This window comes from Carcharodon carcharias, chromosome 18, assembly GCF_017639515.1.
Source record: "Carcharodon carcharias isolate sCarCar2 chromosome 18, sCarCar2.pri, whole genome shotgun sequence".
In the NCBI taxonomy this organism is placed as follows: Eukaryota; Metazoa; Chordata; class Chondrichthyes; order Lamniformes; family Lamnidae; genus Carcharodon; species Carcharodon carcharias.
Genome location: NC_054484.1, coordinates 23,954,064 through 23,972,968, shown reverse-complemented (window position 1 = coordinate 23,972,968; position 18,905 = coordinate 23,954,064). Strand labels below are relative to the sequence as shown.

The 18,905-nt window shown below is 40.8% G+C and overlaps 1 protein-coding gene across 4 annotated transcripts in view; it reads left to right on the top strand.

The window, feature by feature from the left end:
- Positions 1-18,905, top strand: part of LOC121290609 (bromodomain and WD repeat-containing protein 3-like) — a 181,341-nt gene that overhangs the window by 30,509 nt on the left and 131,927 nt on the right. For all 4 annotated transcript variants that reach the window (XR_005945850.1, XM_041211275.1, XM_041211274.1 and 1 more), the window contains 5 exons: positions 5,425-5,495; positions 13,139-13,239; positions 14,456-14,496; positions 15,601-15,699; positions 16,344-16,497. Coding sequence is in view for 3 of the 4 variants with exons in the window: in XM_041211275.1 (XP_041067209.1) it covers positions 5,425-5,495; positions 13,139-13,239; positions 14,456-14,496; positions 15,601-15,699; positions 16,344-16,497 (466 nt within the window). In the remaining variant the exon portion in view is untranslated. The remainder of the gene's footprint in view (positions 1-5,424; positions 5,496-13,138; positions 13,240-14,455; positions 14,497-15,600; positions 15,700-16,343; positions 16,498-18,905) is intronic.

Sequence of the window (18,905 nt, the reverse complement as noted above, 5' to 3'; positions counted from 1 at the left end):
TGCTGTGTAAATTTGGATCCCGTCAAAAAAATTAGTTAAAATGGGTTGTGGGTATAGGCTTTCAATATTACAGAATGCTGGAGATGTGGAATTTTTATATGGTTATGTACACTGTGCACTATGTTATGATCCTAGACCAGATTCCCAAATTTTTGATAAATTCAGTTAGGGACCAATAATTTTTTTTTAAAGCAGACAAAGTTTGCGACTCAAGACACTTAGTGAATGAATAAAGCCACAAGATTCCATGGATTTTGAAGAAACAAAAATAAACTTTACAAGGTCAGAAATATAAAACAATTTGCAATATCTACATTATACTCTAACATTCAGGGTAAGTGTGAGGTACATGTAATGTGGTCGAACACACCACATTGCACCATAAATGGCAGGTGCGACCAAGACCCAAGTGCATGGATTTCTTAACAACCCACAGTGATGTCAGTAACAGAGTCAACCAGTCTCAATGAAGCTCGTTCTCTCTCACACAAGATTACAATCTTCACTTTCAAAGATCTAACCTTGGAGCCACTCCAACTTGGATGGCTTCAGTGGCGGCCCACCTCGGAGGATTTCAATCCTGTTTTCTGAGATTCCGTTCCCCTCAATTCTGTGTATACACTCAAACAGCAACTCAAAAGCACAGCCTCAGCTCTTCGGTTGCGCCAAGGAGAATACTGCTCCAAAGAGGTATCTTTATCCCACAGTTCGCAGCACAGAGTCACCACCTTCTTGGATCTTCAGGGCGTCTCCTGAGCCCTCTTCGATTACCAGGGCTCTGAGCCCACTTCACTTAAAGTCTGCTACCTGCAGCCTTTTCTCCAATTGGAGCCTCTCTCTCTGCTCCTCTCTTTTCTCTTAACTGGGACCTGTTTCCATCACCTGTCTCTGTCTCTTACCTGGTACTTCCTTTTGGGACCTCTCCCTGTTTCCTGCCTGGGACGCTTGTTGGCTATGACGCTCCGCTCCCAGCCAGCTGAAGTGGGTTTTTGTGCAATGTTCTTATGCACAAGCGCACTGAGCCAAAAGAAATGTATAAGTGCCAACCTGCATATGTGAAGCCTGCTCCCGGTCTGCACGTCCACAAAAGCTATGAGGCCCATCAGGAGTTGAAGTTCCCAACCTCCGTGCTCTCCAACGAAGTAAGTTTGGGTTTCATAACTAAGGTAAAGTGAGAGGACTAAGACCTCATCCTGTATACTTTTATAAAATTTATATAGATAACCTCATGGCTATTTCTAAAATTTTAAAAACTGGACCAAGACCTTTTATAATTGCTGAATCTATGCCTGTGACCTGCAAACAAAAGGAGCCACCTGGCAGTATAGAATAAATTCACACCTTGTTATTTCTGAAGAGACACTAACAATCCTCCTGTGGGGTGCAAATACCAGATTTGAAGAGAGCTGTATGAAGGCAATCTGCATTTCATAACCCAGGTTGACCAACAGCGTCTGCAAGGACAAAGGGCCTCGCAATTTTCCCTTCAATTCTTAATGGTTGGGACTTTTAACCATCTCGGGAACCCAGACGAGGGATGCACATCCCTTGTCAAGGACAATGGGGAGAGGTGGGATTCATGTGACCTGGACCTCTAGCTTATGTAACCAGTAATTTTGCCTTCGTGTACTGCAAAATTTCAGTCTGCTGTTTACCATCCTACAAACAACCTCACGGAAAAAGGGCTGTGCCCAGATTGAATACCTGGCTCCATCTACAGTGTTTTTGCTAAAATTTCTATACCATTGCCTGCAAGACTGATTCATCTTTGTATGCCTGTCTCACCGTGTGAAGTCGACACCACTGGATAAGTGAATTCTACAGCATCAGCCTGCTGACCTCCGTGAGGGAATACCTTAATGGACTTGATTCTGGACTCTGGCACCCGTATGAAGCACCATTTCTTTTCTCTCTAGTGTCTGCACTATAAACCTTTTCTCTGTTCCCTTTGCAGTCATTCAGTAAAGGAGGGATAATGTTGTGACCCTACCACACCCCCCCCCACCCCCCCCAAGCATTTGAGTGTGTGCAAATAAGCTAACCCTTTGGGTTCATCCTATCTCAAGTTTGCTATAGGGTTATTAATAGAAACAGGATCACACCAAAACTGAGGGGTTGAGAAGTACGCCACTGCTTATAAAGGAGGAAGCAAGTCAAAACACCATTTTGTTTACAGATGAGTGATGAGAAGAGAAATTAGTGCTGTTTACATTAACCAATCTCCTGTCTAACAGTAAGTAGAAGCTACATGTGAATTAACAAGCCAGCTGTGGTTGAACACACCACATTACACAATACATGGCTGACGCGACCAAGACCGAGTCCATGGATTTCTCAACAACCCACCCAGTTGTCAGTAACACTGAGACTCAACCAATATCACTGAAAGTCTCTCTCTCAGGAAGGGTTCCAGCCTTTACCTTCAAAGATCTAATATTGGAATTCTGTCCAAAAGTTGCTCCAATGTGGCGGTGTTAACGCTGGCCCGCCTCACAGGATTTCAGTCTTTTCTCCCAAGATTCCGTTCCCTTGGATTCCTGAGTATGCACTCAAACATCAACTCACAAGCACAACCTCAGCTCCTCAGTTGTGCCAAGCAGAGTACTACTGCTCCAAAAGGGTAACTTTGCCCCAAGAGCCTGCAGCACGGAGTTACCAACTTTTGGCTGCCTTCTCTTAAAGTCTGCTCTTTGCAGCCCCCTACCTGTTTGTATCTTATTTTTCTGCTTCTCTCTTTTTAACTGAACTGGGACCTTGTCCTGTATCTGTTCCCTCTGTGGGACCCTTCTTTTGGACCTCTCTCCTCTTTTGAGCCTCCCCTTGTCCCCTATTTGGCTTCATTGGTGCTCTGCTCCTGGTCACCTGACCTGGATTTTTCATGCTGTTTTTCTTTATGTGTGGGCGCTCTGGGCCAAAAGAATGTCAAATGCCCATTTGTGTATGTACAGCCAGCTCCCAGTCTGCGCATGTGCAAAGGCACCGAGGCCCATTGGGAGTCCAATCTCCGCTCAACGTTAAGGTAAGTTTGACTCTCATTACAACTGTTAGTTTTCTTTGTCCTCCCAAACTTGTGTTTTGTTATATCCTGGTGGCTGTAGTATGTCACTGACATTAGTGATTGAAACCATTTGTTATGAAGAGAGACTTGAGATACAGGAAGTATTTCCATTGGAGTAAGGAAGGCTGAGAGAAGACTGTTTTTGAAAATATGAAGGGTTTTGATAGTGTATAGGGAAATACTGTTTCCATTAATTGGTGAGTGAAAAGGCATTGTCAGTTCAATATTGTCACGGACAGTGAAGAGAGTTTTTTAATCCAAGTGGTTGGAGCATGGAATAACTTGGCACAGGCAGAGGATGAGACAGAGATTATGGACCATAAAAGATGCAATCATTTGTAACAGGATAGAACAGGCAATGGGAGATAATGGGAGTTTAGATTTTTTCATCAAAGGTTCAAAATAAACATGAAGGACCAATTGGCCATCACCTGTGCTATAAGTATTTGCGGCTCTATGGTGATGGCTGTGGTGAAACAGTTTTGAAGTGCTGAATTAAGCTTAACAAATAAATATGAGCACATACGAAAGTAAGTTGGCTTAAGTGTAAGTTTTCCTGAATGCATTGGTGCCAATACGTTGCAGTAGATTTTGCTGTCATTGGTGAAGTATCGGCGCTTGCAGCTGACCTTGAAGAAAGCTGCCGACAAAGATTTCTTGATCTCTGTGGCATGGTTTTTCCCTTTCCCGACGGCAGATTAAATCTGGCACTAAGTTAAGGGGATCTCCAGGCGTCAGCAACAGTGCTATCAACAACCATCTTCAGTTGTTTCATCAATGACCTCCCCTCCACCATAAGCTCAGAAGTGGGGATGTTATTGTATGTTGTTCAGCACCATTTGCAACTCCTCAGAAACTGAAGCAGTTTGTGCCCATATGCAAGACCTGGACAACATTCAAGTTTGGGCTGATAAGTGGCAAGTAACATTCACACCACAGAAGTGGCAGGCAGTGACCATCTCCAGCAAGAGATAATCCAACCATCTCCCCTTGGCATTCAATGGCATTACCATCGCTGAATTCCCACATTCAACCCCCACATAGAGGTTTACCGTTGATCAGAAACTGAACTAGACCAGCCGTATAAATACTGTGGCTACAAGAGTGGGCCAGAAACTGGGAATTCTGCGGTGAGTCACTCACCTCCTGACTCCCCAAAGCCTGTCCACCATTTATAAAGCACAAGTCAGAAGTGTGATGGAATATTCTCTACTTACTTGGATGAGTGCAGCTCCCTCAACACTATCAAGCCAGACACCATCCAGGACAAAGTAGCCTGCTTGACTAGCATCCCATCCACCACTTCCAACTTCCACTTCAGCCACCACTGATGCACAGTGATGGCAGTGTGTGCCATCTAGAAGATGAACTGCAGTAACTCACCAAGGCTCCTTCGACAGCACCTTCCAAACCCGTGACCTCCGCCACCTAGAAGGACAAGGGCAGCAGGTACATGAGGACACCACCACCTGCCCGTTCCCCACCAAGCCGCACACCATCCATTCTTGGAAGTATGTCGCTGTTTCTTCACTATCAAAACCCTGGAACTTGCTCCCAAACAGCACTTTGGACCTACCTACACCACATGGACTGCAGCGGTTCACAAAGGTGGCTCTCCACTACTTTCTCAAGGGCAATTAGGGAGGGCCATAAAATTGCTGGGCTAGCCGGTGATGTCCACATCCTGTGGGGAAAAAAAAACAGGCAAAGCAACCAATCCATTGAAGTATTCTCACAGACAGCAAATCAGGAAGTTAAAAGCATTGAATACTTGCACTGTTAATAAGGTAGTGAAAATAATGATTGCTTGGGTTAATATAAAAGCTAAAATATCATAAACTTTAAATTTATTTTGAAGAAAATAAGTAGAATTTTGTTATATGGAGAAATTTGGCTTTGCACAAAAGTTTAATTAGCTTTTCAGGCTCAGAAAGGGCATTTAGCAGTAATCATAAATGTTGTACACTGTTTAAAAACCCAGTTACACCTCATTCAAGAAAGTTTGACTTTTTCCAAGAGTTAGTGAGATTGAGAATGTAAGAGTGGACGTTCTCTCCCTATGGAGAAGCGTACATTCACTGCAGCAGCTTCTGAGTTTCCGTGTTATTCTGTGCATGTGCAAATTCCCAAAGTCAATATAAGTGGAATAATGAACACTGTAAATTCTGTCTTCATTACCACTGGCTCTGGGCCATTAAATATGATTGGCAATAACTATGGGAGTGCTAAACCTGGATGGTCACATTGCTGTATAAATCACTGAAAAACAAAAAGAAATAGTGGAATTTAGTCAGAGAGTAGTTCTGTTCTGCTGGAAACCATTTCTTTTTGTCTGAATGCATTGACCAATATTTCCTTTTAATAAGGAATCAGCCATTGAAATTTACGGAGCGATCCAGACCAGGTTCTCCAATGATTTGTTCCTCATTCAGTGTTGGTAAGTGACAGAAATGGCCTTTCGATTTAAGTTAAATTCAAAAGTACAGAAAACACTTAAATTGTATGTGGCTTTGTAGAGATTTCTTTGGGATAGAAGGGTAAATGCATTGATGTATTCTGAGTCTAAGGTAGGGAAGAAATGGCAAAAATTCCCTTATCTGATCATTATGCAATGCACCACTAGGAAAGTGTGTCTTTAAATGTGGAGGTGCATATGGAAATACTCTGATGAATCACTTGGCAACTCTTATTTTCAAGGTTTACACAAAAAGTGGCAGTTTAAGTGAGTCACTGGAGGGATCTTGGTGCAAAGGTATCTCCCAGCATCAATGACTGCCTTAGGCCAAATGGAAGGAGGGATGAAAGAGTGTGAGAAGGCTGTCTCAGTATTTGCAATTTCCTTGATTTATTTTGTGTATGTGTAAGAGATGACTAGATCTCCTTTAGCAAAAACAAATTGTCTTTGATTGGCTTGTGTTCTCCTCTGTACTGAGAAGTTTTGAGGTGGATTGGTGGTGGGGGGCCCCCTGGTGATTTGTATCCAAAAACAGAAAATATTTGACTGCCAAAGAAAAACATTCATACTACATTTTGTTGATTTTTTTTTATATTCAAAATATCTCATTGGTTAAATGGCTTACTCTACTTTTTCATCATCCCCTTCTCAAAAAACCCACCATTGACTTCTATCCCTTTGAAAACTATTGTTCCATCTACAACCTACCTTCTACAACATATTTGAATGTGTTGTCTTCTGAACCCATGCCCAATTTTCCTACAACTCCACTTGAATCTCTCCAATCAGTTTCTGCCCTTTTGAGAGCACCAAAATGGGCCCTAACCAAAATAACAAACAAGGTTCTCTGTTACTATGACCGTGGTGGATTTTCTGTTCTTGTTCTTGTTCTTTTCTACATCTTTGTAGCCTTTGATGTGGTTGAGTAAGCTCTTTTTCTCTCATGCCTCCCTTCTGTTATCCAACTTATAGGCCAGTTAGCTTAATAGCTGTCAAAGCGAAAATGTTAGAAGCTATTATTAAAGACGTTATGACAGGGCACCTAGATAAATTCAAGGTAATCCGGGAGATTCAACATGGTTTTGTGAAAGGGAAATCATGTTTAAGCAATTTATTGGACTTGTTTGAAGGAGTCATAGCTTCTTGGATAAAGTGAATCTGGTGGATGTACGGTACTTAAATTTTCAGAAGGCATTTGATAAGGTGCCTCTTTGAGGGTTATTGTGGAAAACAAAAGCTCATGGTGTAGGGGGTAACATATTGCATGGATAGAAAATTGGCAGCTAACAGGAAACAGAGAATAAGCATAAATGGGTCATTTTCTGGTTGGTAGGATGTGACGAATGGTGTGCCACAGGAATCGGTGCTGGGACCTTAACTCTACATAAATGATTTGGATGAAGGGACTGATGGTACGGTTGCTAAATTTGCTGATGACACATACCTAGGTAGGAAAGTAAGTTCTGAAGTGGACATAGGAAGGCTACAAAAGGAAATAGGTTAGCTGAGCGGGCAAAGACCTGGCAGTTGGAGTATAATGTGGGAAAATGTGAGGTTGGCCATTTTGGCAGGATAAATAAAAAAGAAGTATTTTATCTAAATGGTGAGAGATTTCAAAGCTTTGAGATGCAGAGGAACCTGGGTGTCCTAGTGCAAGAATTGCAGAAGGCTAGTATGTGGGTGCAACAAGTAATTAACAAATCTAATAGAATGTTATTGTTTATTATAAAGGGAATTCAATACAAGAGTAGGGAATTTATGCTTCAGTTATACAGGGCAGTGTGAGACTGCATCTGGAGTACTGTGTACAGTGTTGGTCTCCTTTCTTAAGGAAGGATGTAAATGCATCGGAAGCGGTTCAGCATCGGTTTACTAGATTAATACCCTGGAATGGATGGGTTGTCTTATGAGGAATGGCTGGACAGGCTAGGCTTCTGTCCAGTGGAGTTCAGAAGAATAAGAGGCAACTTGATTGAAACATATAAGATTCTGAGGGGAATTGACAGGGTGGATGCCGAAAAGATGTTTCCTCTTGTGGGGGAAGGTAGAACTAGGGGCCACTGTTTAAAAGTAAAGGGTCATTCATTTAGGACAGAGATCAGGAAATTTCTTTTCTGAGCGTTCTGAGACTTTGGAGTTCTCTTCCTCAAAAAGTGGTTGAGGCAGAGTCTTTGAATATCTTTAAGGTAGAAGTAGGCAGATTTTTGATAAGGGGATGAAAGGTTATCAGGGTAGGCAGGAATGTGAAGTTGAGGTTAAAATTAGATCAGCCATGAACTTGAATGGCGGAGCAGGTTCGAGGGGCTGAGTGACCCACTTCTAATTTTATTTTTGTATATAAGTGTGTTAACTAAGTTGCATAAAAATCTATTCCATCTGAGGCAGTAGTGATTTTTCTTAAGTTAAATACTGCGGATCCTGGAAACCTGAAATAAAATCAGAAAATGCTGCAAATACTCAGCAGGTCTGGCAGAATCAGTGGAGAGAGAAACAGAGTTAATGTTTCAGGTTGTGGCTTTTCACCGGAACTGGGATTTTTCTATCTGTCATTCCATTGCCTTTGAAGACCCCCAGGAGCCTAGTGTTAATTCTGTATTAATTGTTAAAAACAAAAAACTGCGGATGCTGGAAATCCGAAACAAAAAACTGCGGATGCTGGAAATCCAAAACAAAAACAGAATTAGCTGGAAAAACTCAGCAGGTCTGGCAGCATCAGTGGAGAAGAGAAGAGTTGACGTTTCGAGTCCTCATGACCCTTCAACAGAACTGGGCGAATCCAAGGAGAGGGGTGAAATGTAAGCTGGTTTAAGGTGGAAGGGGGGGGCGATGGGGGTGTGGGGAAGAGAAGAGAAGGGGGGGTGGTGTGGTTGTAGGGACAAGCAAGCAGTGATAGGAGCAGATAATCAAAAGATGTCACAGACAAAAGAACAAAAGAACACAGGTGTTGAAGTTGGTGATATTATCTAAACGAATGTGCTAATTAAGAATGGATGGTACGGCACTCAAGGTACAGCTCTAGTTGGGGTGGGGGGGCATAAAAGATTTAAAAATAATGGAAATAGGTGGGAAAAGAAAAATCTATATAAATTATTGGAAAAAAACAAAAGGAAGGGGAAGAAACAGAAAGGGGGTGAGGATGGAGGAGGGAGTTCAAGATCTAAAGTTTTTGAATTCAATATTCAGTCCGGAAGGCTGTAAAGTGCCTAGTCGGAAGATGAGGTGCTGTTCCTCCAGTTTGCATTGGGCTTCACTGGAACAATGCAGCAAGCCAAGGACAGACATGTGGGCAAGAGAGCAGGGTGGAGTGTTAAAATGGCAAGCGACAGGGAGGTTTGGGTCATTCTTGCGGACAGACTGCAGGTGTTCTGCAAAGTGGTCGCCCAGTTTACGTTTGGCCTCTCCAATGTAGAGGAGACCGCATTGGGAGCAACGAATGCAGTAGACTAAGTTGGGGGAAATGCAAGTGAGATGCTGCTTCACTTGAAAGGAGTGTTTGGGCACTTGGACGATGAGGAGAGAGGAAGGTGTTGCATCTTTTGCGTGGGCATGTCCTTGGCTTGCTGCATTATTCCAGTAAAACCCAACGCACACTGGAGGAACAGCACCTCATCTTCCGACTAGGCACTTTACAGCCTTCCGGACTGAATATTGAATTCAACAACAACTTTAGATCTTGAACTCCCTCTTCCATCCCCACCCCCTTTCTGTTTCTTCCCCCTTCCTTTTGTTTTTTCCAATAATTTATATAGGTTTTTCTTTTCCCACCTATTTCCATTATTTTTAAATCTTTTGTGCCCCCCACCCCAACTAGAGCTGTACCTTGAGTGCCGTACCATCCATTCTTAATTAGCACATTCGTTTAGATATCACCAACTTCAACACCTCTGTGTTCTTTTGTCTGTGACATCTTTTGATTATCTGCTCCTATCACTGCTTGCTTGTCCCTACAACCACATCAACCCCCCCCACTTCTCTCCCCCCACCAAACCACACCCCCCCACCTTAAACCAGCTTATATTTCACCCCTCTCCTTGGATTCACCAAGTTCTGTTGAAGGGTCATGAGGACTCGAAACGTCAACTCTTTTATTCTCCGCTGATGCTGCCAGACCTGCTGAGTTTTTCCAGGTAATTCTGTTTCTGTATTAATTGTGTTTAATAGTATTCGAGTGGTGGGTATTGACTGGTGATTCACTTCTATATGAAGGAGCAGACTGAAACTTTGGAGTTTGCAGATGCATGTTTGGCAAATGTATCTTTGTAAATGAAAGCTTGTAAAGATTGAACTCCAGTTCTATCATTTGTCACCTGGTTTTTTGGAAACAGTGGTCACTTCTATTTATCTACATGCTGCCGTTAGTGGCATCATTTGTAGACATAGGATCAGCTTCCACGTATTTAGTGACAAAATTTAGCTTTACTTTTGCGCCACCTCATTTGAGCTCGTCACTGCCTTTTGTTGTCAATGAGCTAAACATTTGTCAGACTGATGTTATTGGGCTTCAACCTCTATCACAGACTCCATGTTCTTGCCAATAACTCCATAACCTTCCAAACTGCTCTCGGGCTGAACCTGGCTGCTTTCAACCTTGGCATTCTATTTGACTGCGAAATGAGCTTCTGACTCTATATCCTCCCTATCACAAATATTGCGCACTTCCACATTCGTAACATTGCTTAACTCTCCTTTCACCTCAGCTCATCTGATGCTGAAACCCTCATATCCGGTCTGGACTGCTCAAATGCTTTACTGTCCAGCCTTTCTTCTTCTGCTCTCCATAAACATCAGCTCATGCAAACCACTGCCTCCCATACCCTGCACCAAGTTGGTCATTGCTGTGCTTGATGACTCAGAATCTCTCAAACCTAAGATCCTAGTGTTTAAATTCCTTCATGACCACACCTTTTGAAAAAGTTGCTGATTGTTTCATGTGCCCAGGTTAAGGTGCCATGCAGTAAATCAATTGGGTAATCTGCACATTTCTTATGAAGAAATATTTTTTGCTTTGAAGAACGTGTTCCCCACCCTCTGCGCATTAGCTATATCCTTGTGCCATTCAGAACCTTGGGCCATGCAATTCTACTAAATTCTCTGACAGAGTCTACACTGTAAACTATCTGGGCTGGGATTTTCAAAGGGCTGCGGGTTTGGGATCTGGCATCTCTCAGCAGCCGTCTCACAGTCTAGACCTCTCTGGGACAGTTTCACATTTTCAAAAGGCTGGCAGTGGGGAGGGAACAAGCAGTCTACTTGCTGCCAATTACTGGGCCATTAAACTCCTTAAGGAACTTTGTTAGGAACTAGAGATAATTTAAGTAAGTTATATGTGCATTTGTGTGTGTTAGTAATAAGCTGCAGCTTTAACTTGAATTGATATTTTTTCTATTTGTGGGTTAAAAAGGGGAAACCCGGGATTTAGTTTCAATTTAGAATGGAGACAGCAAGTCTAAATTCTGTTTGTAAACCTGCATTTTTAATGAGTTTTATGATTCTTCAAGTGGAGAGTTATGTTATCTAGGGGGGCAGTGGCTTAGGGAAGTTAAAACAAAGTAGAAAAAACTGCTGTTGCCTAGTAATGGAAGGCCTACACAGAGACAGAGAAAAACAGAAAAAGTAGTTTCAGTTCAGTTGAAAGGAGTTCCCAGCAGAAGCAACATAAGAGAAGGACAGATAGCGTGTCCCAAACTAAAGTTGAAGCCAGGTGCCAGGAGCAGCTGAGCATAGGAGAGGGAACTGCAGGAAGCAGGTTTCAAAGGAATGAAAAGAAAAGTCCCAAAACTAGGGAATGGGGCAGGAGAAAGGTCCCAAGAAGGCCTTCTAGTCAAAGAAAGAACAGGATACTGGAAAAGGTCCTGTTAAGTGAAGTTAAGAATGAGGAGCGGTGGAAGGCTCCAAGCTTAAAGGGAGAAAGCTGCAGGATGCAGACCTAAAGCAAAATAGGCTTGCGAGAAGCCAGAAGATCCAAGGAGCCAGCCGAAGGTCTGTAACTCTTTACTATGGAAGTGTGAAGCAGTGGTGTTCTTTTAGCATGGCTGTTTCTGAGGGAGAGTGCGTGGAAGGAAGCTTGAATGCATGTGGTGAGCCAGGGGAGAGGAACATCAGAAGGAGAGTTCGAAACCCTGGTGGCGGACCCTTGTGGAAGGCGTCCGAAAAAAAGTGTCTTTTGGGAGAAGATTCCAAAGTGAGTTCTTCGAGAATGGAGATTGGAAACCCTTGTGTGAAAGACAGAGTTCAGTGAAATCAGTTGGCTCATGGTATGACAAACATCTGGGGGTAGTTGATGAGAGATCCATAGCATCTGTTTGGGGTGGCATCTGTCACTTGGTTTCAGAGTGTGGTTTGTCTAACCACAGGTCGCCTATTGGTTTACATGAACTGTGTACCTACTGTGAACATTCGAGTATAAGTATATTGGAGTATAGAGTATTTTGTAACTTGTGTTATCCTTAGGAATCTGTATATCTCTGTGAAGACATAGCTGTTGGTGAAGGAGTATTATAATATAGTTCATCTCTTGTTTAATAAATGTTTTACTCTTTTGTTAAAAGCTCATCAGCTGGTGGCCCTGTTCAGTCGCGCCTCTCCACATTTCTAAGCAAAAAAATAAAAGTTAAGATCTATCAAGCAGGGTTCTACCCTGTGATCTGATTTGTCCAGTGATAATATCAGTTGCAATCATCATATCTTGTTAAGGGATATGGAGAGTGGCTGGGAAAATGGAGTTGAAGCCCAAGATCAGCCGTGATCGTATCGAATGGTGGAGCAGGCTTAACAGGCCATGTGGTCTACTCCTCCTATTTCTTGTGTTCTTGTATGTGCAGTCAGAAATGCAACTTTCCATCTTCATTTCAGTGAATCCGAACAGCCTAGTGCATGAGTATCTAGCTATCAGGTTCATTACAAGGACGTTTGAAATTTGACTTTATTTGTTAAAAATGGAAATATGCTGGGCGAGCCAACGCAGAGTCCAGCACTATATCTTAAATTTGTTTGAATGGCCACCTTACTCTGTTTTCCAACTCCCAGGCTTTTGATGAGCTACATGTTTTAATCAGCAAGGCAACAGAAGCCTCCATATTGGCTGCCTTCTACCTTTGTTGCTGGTGCCAGGCAGGCAGTTCCTGCTTCCTGGAGGTATTCAGTACCTCTAATTGGCTCAGAGGTTGCCTCCTGGCTAATTACGGCATTTAAATTTAAAAGTACCTGAGGTGCGAGGTTGAGCCCCGGAATTCATCGGATGTCGGGTTGCCAACCCCTCAGTGAAAATCCAACTGGAATCTATTCATCTGCTGATTGTTTGTTTGGAAATAACACAGTTTTGTATTCTAATTGACCTGTACTGGGTATATGGTTAATTTTGTTCTAATTTTCAATTTGTTCTGCAAATGGCTTCAGTTTTATTAGGTATTTTCTGTGATGCATAAGCATTTATTATCTTGGAATATTTAGTTTTGATGCTGCTACATTTGGTTAAAATCTGCATTTAGAATACTAGTACTTTTTGCCTCCCTATAGATGGAGTAATTGTAATTACAAGCATATCTTGCTTTTTTTTAGTAGTTGAAATTAATTGTGGTTCCCGATTAAAATTTCGATCTGAGGAATATTTTTTCTCTCTTTAAAAGGTGGTATGTTCCTAGCAGCTGGCAGCAGTGATCATGTGATCAGAATATATTACCTTGGATCTGGAATCCCTGAGAAGATTTCTGAATTAGAATCTCATCTGGTAAAGATGTTACTAAAATTTTGAAACAGGCTTAAATATTATCATACTTTTAACAAATATTGGATTCCACTTTTTAAAAAAAATATACGTTTACTAGCAATTCCCATGCTAACATTAACAGATTATTTTCAGGCACATAGCACAAGTGTTAAAATTATTATTTTTAATATTGCATAAAATACTTTACTTTCATTGCTTAAATTAGATTATACCCTACCCCTATTTTCAGTAACTTGTGATAATTAGAGTTAATTTTTAGCCATTCATCTGTTTAGTCCAGAAGAACAGTTTCTATAAAAGGGGAGAAAAAGAATTGCAATAGTTAAAATTGAAGATACAATTTCACCATGTAAACTCGTACTGTCAAATCTAGTTTTAATGGAAAACCCATTACTGTAGTTTTCTTACTCTTTAAAATAATTTACATTGATTTATGTAAATCCCAGTAACTTTTTATTATGCTCAAGGGTATGACAGCTAATAGTGGATGTATTAATTAAGGAGTTGTATGAGAATGGCCCAGTTCTTGCCTCTTTCTTACCTCTAGCACAGTGAAGAATTAGACAGAGCATGTCCATGTTCAGTCTTCCTGCTTCTCTTCCATGCCAAGTGGCACATGAGACATCCCATGTCTTCCGCAGTTTTTACATCCAAAAGATCATGATCTGGGTTGCTCCTGTAACAAAAGACCACATGTATGTGGACAGATCATTAGCCTGACCAGGGGTGACCACCATGTGTGCTGGGAGGTCACATCTCCACTCCCAAGGATGTTGGTACATACCAGATGTGAACCAAAGACGTAACTGTTTTCTCCGCTCACCAGGGCTGCCTGGAGTGTGCCTCAAACCTGTAATTTTCTGACTCGGGTGTGAATGCTACCTCCTGAGCCATGGCTCACTCAATCAGCACAAAATGCTGGAAGTACAAAGTAAGTTAACTAATGACTGAAAGAGAAAAGCAGGTGAGCAGATGCTTTGTCAGGTATTGACAAACTCATTTCCAATATATCTTTGTTTTTATTTTCCTAGTAGCCTTGCATTTTTAATCCGTACTGACTTTTTTTTGGGTGGCCCTGTGTATATTGATTATATGCAACAGTGAATGCTCTACACCTGTGTAAGAAGAGCATTGTTGTTGGTGACATGCAATTTTTCAAACACTTGACCACTATAGCAGTATTTTCTTAAATTTGTATTTATTTTCACACTTTCAGGACAAAGTAGACAGTATTCAGTTCTCCAACAATGGTGACAGGTAAAGATTTTATTTGTGGTTATTATCAAATGAATGTTGTGCATATACCATCTATTTTGCAACTTGACTTTGGATAATTCTTCACGGGGAACACCACTCTATACATGTAAATGTCTGATTTATTGATTGTGCTTAATTGGACATTTCCATTATGCTGTCTCTGCAATAAACATCTGTCAAGTTCTAAATATTGACAGTTGTATTAAATATTGGCTAAAATCGTTCATCACAGATGGTTCTTTAGACCCATTTAAAGAAAGAGGTAGGAGAGAATGCTATACAAAGGGAAAGTTAAATTTGACAGCTGTGGTAAATAATCTTTATTCTATGAGTGAATCTGATCGAAATAACTGTCATTCGTGGGTTTTGTGGTCAAGTTCTGCTGCAGTTTAAAAGCATGCACCATAGCTGCCATCTGTGTATGAATGCCCAAATTAGTACTTCCTTTTAAGAAAATAGTACTAATAAAACTATTTCTATCTTAAATAAATTAAAATTGAAGACCTGTTTAATCTTGAAACAGCACTGGCTAAATTTTGAATAGTATCAACATGTGGTTGGAAAGGTCTTAACGGAATGGATGTATAACATTTTGCATATAGGTTTTCCTTTTCAAACTTATCATTTAGAGGGGACATTGCAACTTACCATTTCATAAACTAGATTTAAAATAAACTGTACTCTGCTCTGGTTTAAATAATAGTTAACTTTATTGAAAAACAATAATATGTAATTGTGTATTGTTTTATTCAAAAATATAATTAGCAACTGTTTATTTTAATTTGAAGTGCTTATTTGTCCTATTAAGCTGATCGCCTCCAGTTTCAAATTGTGCAGTAGTACCAAATATTCAGTCCCTAATTTCAATGAAAAATAAAGATATTCACTACTGTGATTCTTTTTTTCATTCTACAAAGCTTTGTGTACTTTTCGCTTATTTGGAATTATTTGGCTTTTTATTGGAATAAACTAGTAGCTCAGGATTGCATTCACTAAATTTTGTAAGATGCAGATCGAAGAATGACTTTCTAAAAATAAAAACCCAATCTGCACAACAGATTCATCCTGTAGATGTGATGTTAGTGTTTTTTTTTTATGAAACAGATTGGTCAGTGGTAGCAGAGATGGAACAGCACGGATCTGGCAGTACCAGCACCAGGAATGGAAAAGTATCTTGCTGGACATGGGTGCTCAATTGCCAGGGTAAGCTTTGCGATTTTTTGAGATTCCTCAGTCCACTGTTGTCATTAATTTCTGTACAACTGGTTGTAAAGTGCTTAGCCAAAGGCGTCCAGAGTTTTAGATTTGTATCTTGTACAACTGTACTGTTGTTTGTAGTTCAGTTTTGACGTATGGGGCTTATCACTAGTGTCCTGATGAAACTTTGAAGAGATTTTACAAATGAGCATGAATAACAGAAGGAAATTAGTAGAAAACAGAAGAACCAAAGACAAGTTGTCTTTCTGACATCTGTAACAACCTAAAACTTGAATAAGCCCTTCATAAGCTGTTGACTTTCACTGGATGTAACAAATTTGATTGGATTTTTGATGACATCCAGAAATATAGATATTATAACAAGTGATTTGTTACATATATTGTACTGATCTTTAGAAAGTGATGTATTGTACAGATCTTTAGGAAATGATGTAAAAGCAGAAGGTTTATTAGCATCAGATGAGAGAATGGATTTGATTTATGTATTTCCAGCATTTTAGGTTTCTACTTAATTTCTAACATCTGTCATTTTCCTTTGCTTTTTGGTCATTGTGTATTACTTGCTGGTATTCCAAAAGGTTTTATTTCTGCCTTTATCATTGTGCAAACTGGTGCTTATTGTCTTTTAGAACCAATTCCTGTCCAGGGGATGATAAGGTCACAAAACTTAAAGTGACTATGGTTGCATGGGACCGTCATGACAACAATGTCATCACTGCTGTGAATAACCATACTTTAAAGGTGTGGAATTCATATTGTGGGCAGTTGCTGCACATCCTAATGGTAAGTAGTATTCAACAAGGCGTAGTTATGATATGAAATTGGATCACTGACTCAAAATGCAATGATTTAATGCTGTGATGCATTTTGTGAGGCTTTGAAATTAAGGAAGCCTATATGTTGTATTTTGTTCCTTAGGCTCTTTGTGAATTTTAGTTTTGCGTTACAATTTAAGATCAAGACCGTGTGCTCTTGCATGCTAGTGCAACTTATGATAGAAAGTCAGAGTACGCATAGGTCACAATCTTGGCTGTGCCTTTGTGAGGATTGGTGCTTGGAGGCCTGCTATCTCCCTGCAAGGAGAGGGAAAATTGGATTTGGTCACTTCCTTGCAGCCAGTTCAAATTTCATTGGCTGAGAATAGGAATTGGTCACAATTCAACTTGCAAAATTGAAGAAAAACTGGAAAATAGAGCCTGTGTTCAATGACTGAAGAGCAGAATTTATTGTTAGATAATATAGGTGTGCCTGTAGTTGCCTTACCTGTATGGACTTGAATATCGTCACAGTAAATGGTGCAAGTATCTTTACTCATACTTACCTTCCATTGTGGAAGGCTACTTGTGTTGTGATAATCCTGTACTAAAAGAATTTATTGTATACATTGAAGTGAAATACTAGCAACAATTAACTCAACTGCTGCCCCTCTTTCCTTGTCCTTTTTTTTTCCATATTTTCTCCCTCCAGCTTTTATTTTTGCTTTTGTTTTGTTTCTAATCTAACCTGTTCATTCTGTAACTTAATGTTTTTCTCTGTTCCTTCAAAATTTAAGTTTATTTCCCTTCAGATCCTATCATCCACTTTGATGGTGGGCGAAGCATACAGGAAATTGGCCTGAAAAGAAAAGACCCAATCATACTGATTTACTGGGTTGATCTTTTACTTTTAAGTATAAATTACTCAGTAGCACTGAGTGTATGACCACCTAGCTAGCATTATCACCCCTGATTATTGCTGCAGAAAGTAACTCATTTGCCGCAGTCAGGGTGTAATGTAAAATTTCAACAGAATAGTAGGCGGCAGCAATGACTTTGTGATAGCACTTTCCTCTGAGCCAGAAAATTGTGAGCTTAAGTATACCCCCAAAACTCTTGAACACATAATTGAGACTGATTAGTGCATGCAGTGCTGCACTGAAGTGCCAGAGGTGCTGCCTTTCATTTGAAATGTTAAACAGAGGCTCCGTCTACTAACTCGGGTGAAGATAAAAGATCCCATGACATTACACAAAGAAGAGCAGAGGAGTGGGGAGTATTCCCCAAAGCCCTGGCCAATATATCCCTCAACCAATATCACCAAAGCAGATTGGCTGCAAAATGTAGCTCCTTAGTAGCCAGAATTTGGCTGCTGAGTGCTGTTTTGACTCCAAGATGGCATCCATGTTGTGCATATGTGCACAGTCCTGGTGCAGTTTGCATGGATGCTATTGTGGCAAGTACATTGACAGGTGAGTAGGCACCATCTACAGGAAGTACGTAAGAGGCGGCTTATATCATCATTGGTGCATAATGCTTTTTTGACACCAAGGGGAGGCGGTGGTGTAATGGTAATGTCACTGAGCTAGCAATCCAGAGACCCAGGCTGATGCTCTGGGAGACACGAGTTCAAATACCACCATGTCAGCTGCTGGAATTTAAATTCAGTCGATAAATCTGGAATTAAAAGTTAATCTCGGTAATAGTTACCATGAAACTAATCCTAATAATCTGTTAGTGGACACATTGCTGGACTGATGTGACACCCTGGAACCTTCTTGGAACATTAGCATTCACAGCCATGCTGGCAGCAGCCTGAGCTTGTGCAGCAGTAAGTTGAGCTTACATGACTTTAGTCGACACCTATACTATTGCACAGGCTTTGGGTGGCTTCTGCTCATCCTGTAATGGAAGATGAGATGTCAGCCATCAGATGCTGCATCATGGTTGGGCCCACAATGATGCTAATGAATCTGACCACCATTTCCACTCTGGAAAGGATAGGTTATTGGCTTTCTGAAAAGCCCTGTGCAAAGTTGGTGAATGGCTGATGCACCTGTTGCCTTTTTGAGTCCTTCAAACATTCCCCTAGCATTCCCTGTGACAAAGTTGTTAATAAGTGGAGTTAGTTTGGATGAGTTGTGTTGGTATTTGTAGGTGTTAGGGATGAGTTTTAGCTTTACTGTTTAAGTTTGGTTTGTGTTTCTGTATCTATGTGTTAAGAAAGGTCAAATGGAGTTTTAAGAAAGGTCAAATGGAGTTTTTGTTTAACTTTAAAAGATGCTGCATTTCTGATGAGAGTTTAAACTTAAGAAATCAAGCAAACAGGAGTAGAAGAATTGGACTGTTGCCTAGCAGCAGGGGGCCAGAGAGGCAGGCCCCTCCCATAGACACACAAGAGAAACAGAAGTTTGTTTTGGAAGCTGTTTGAGTTCA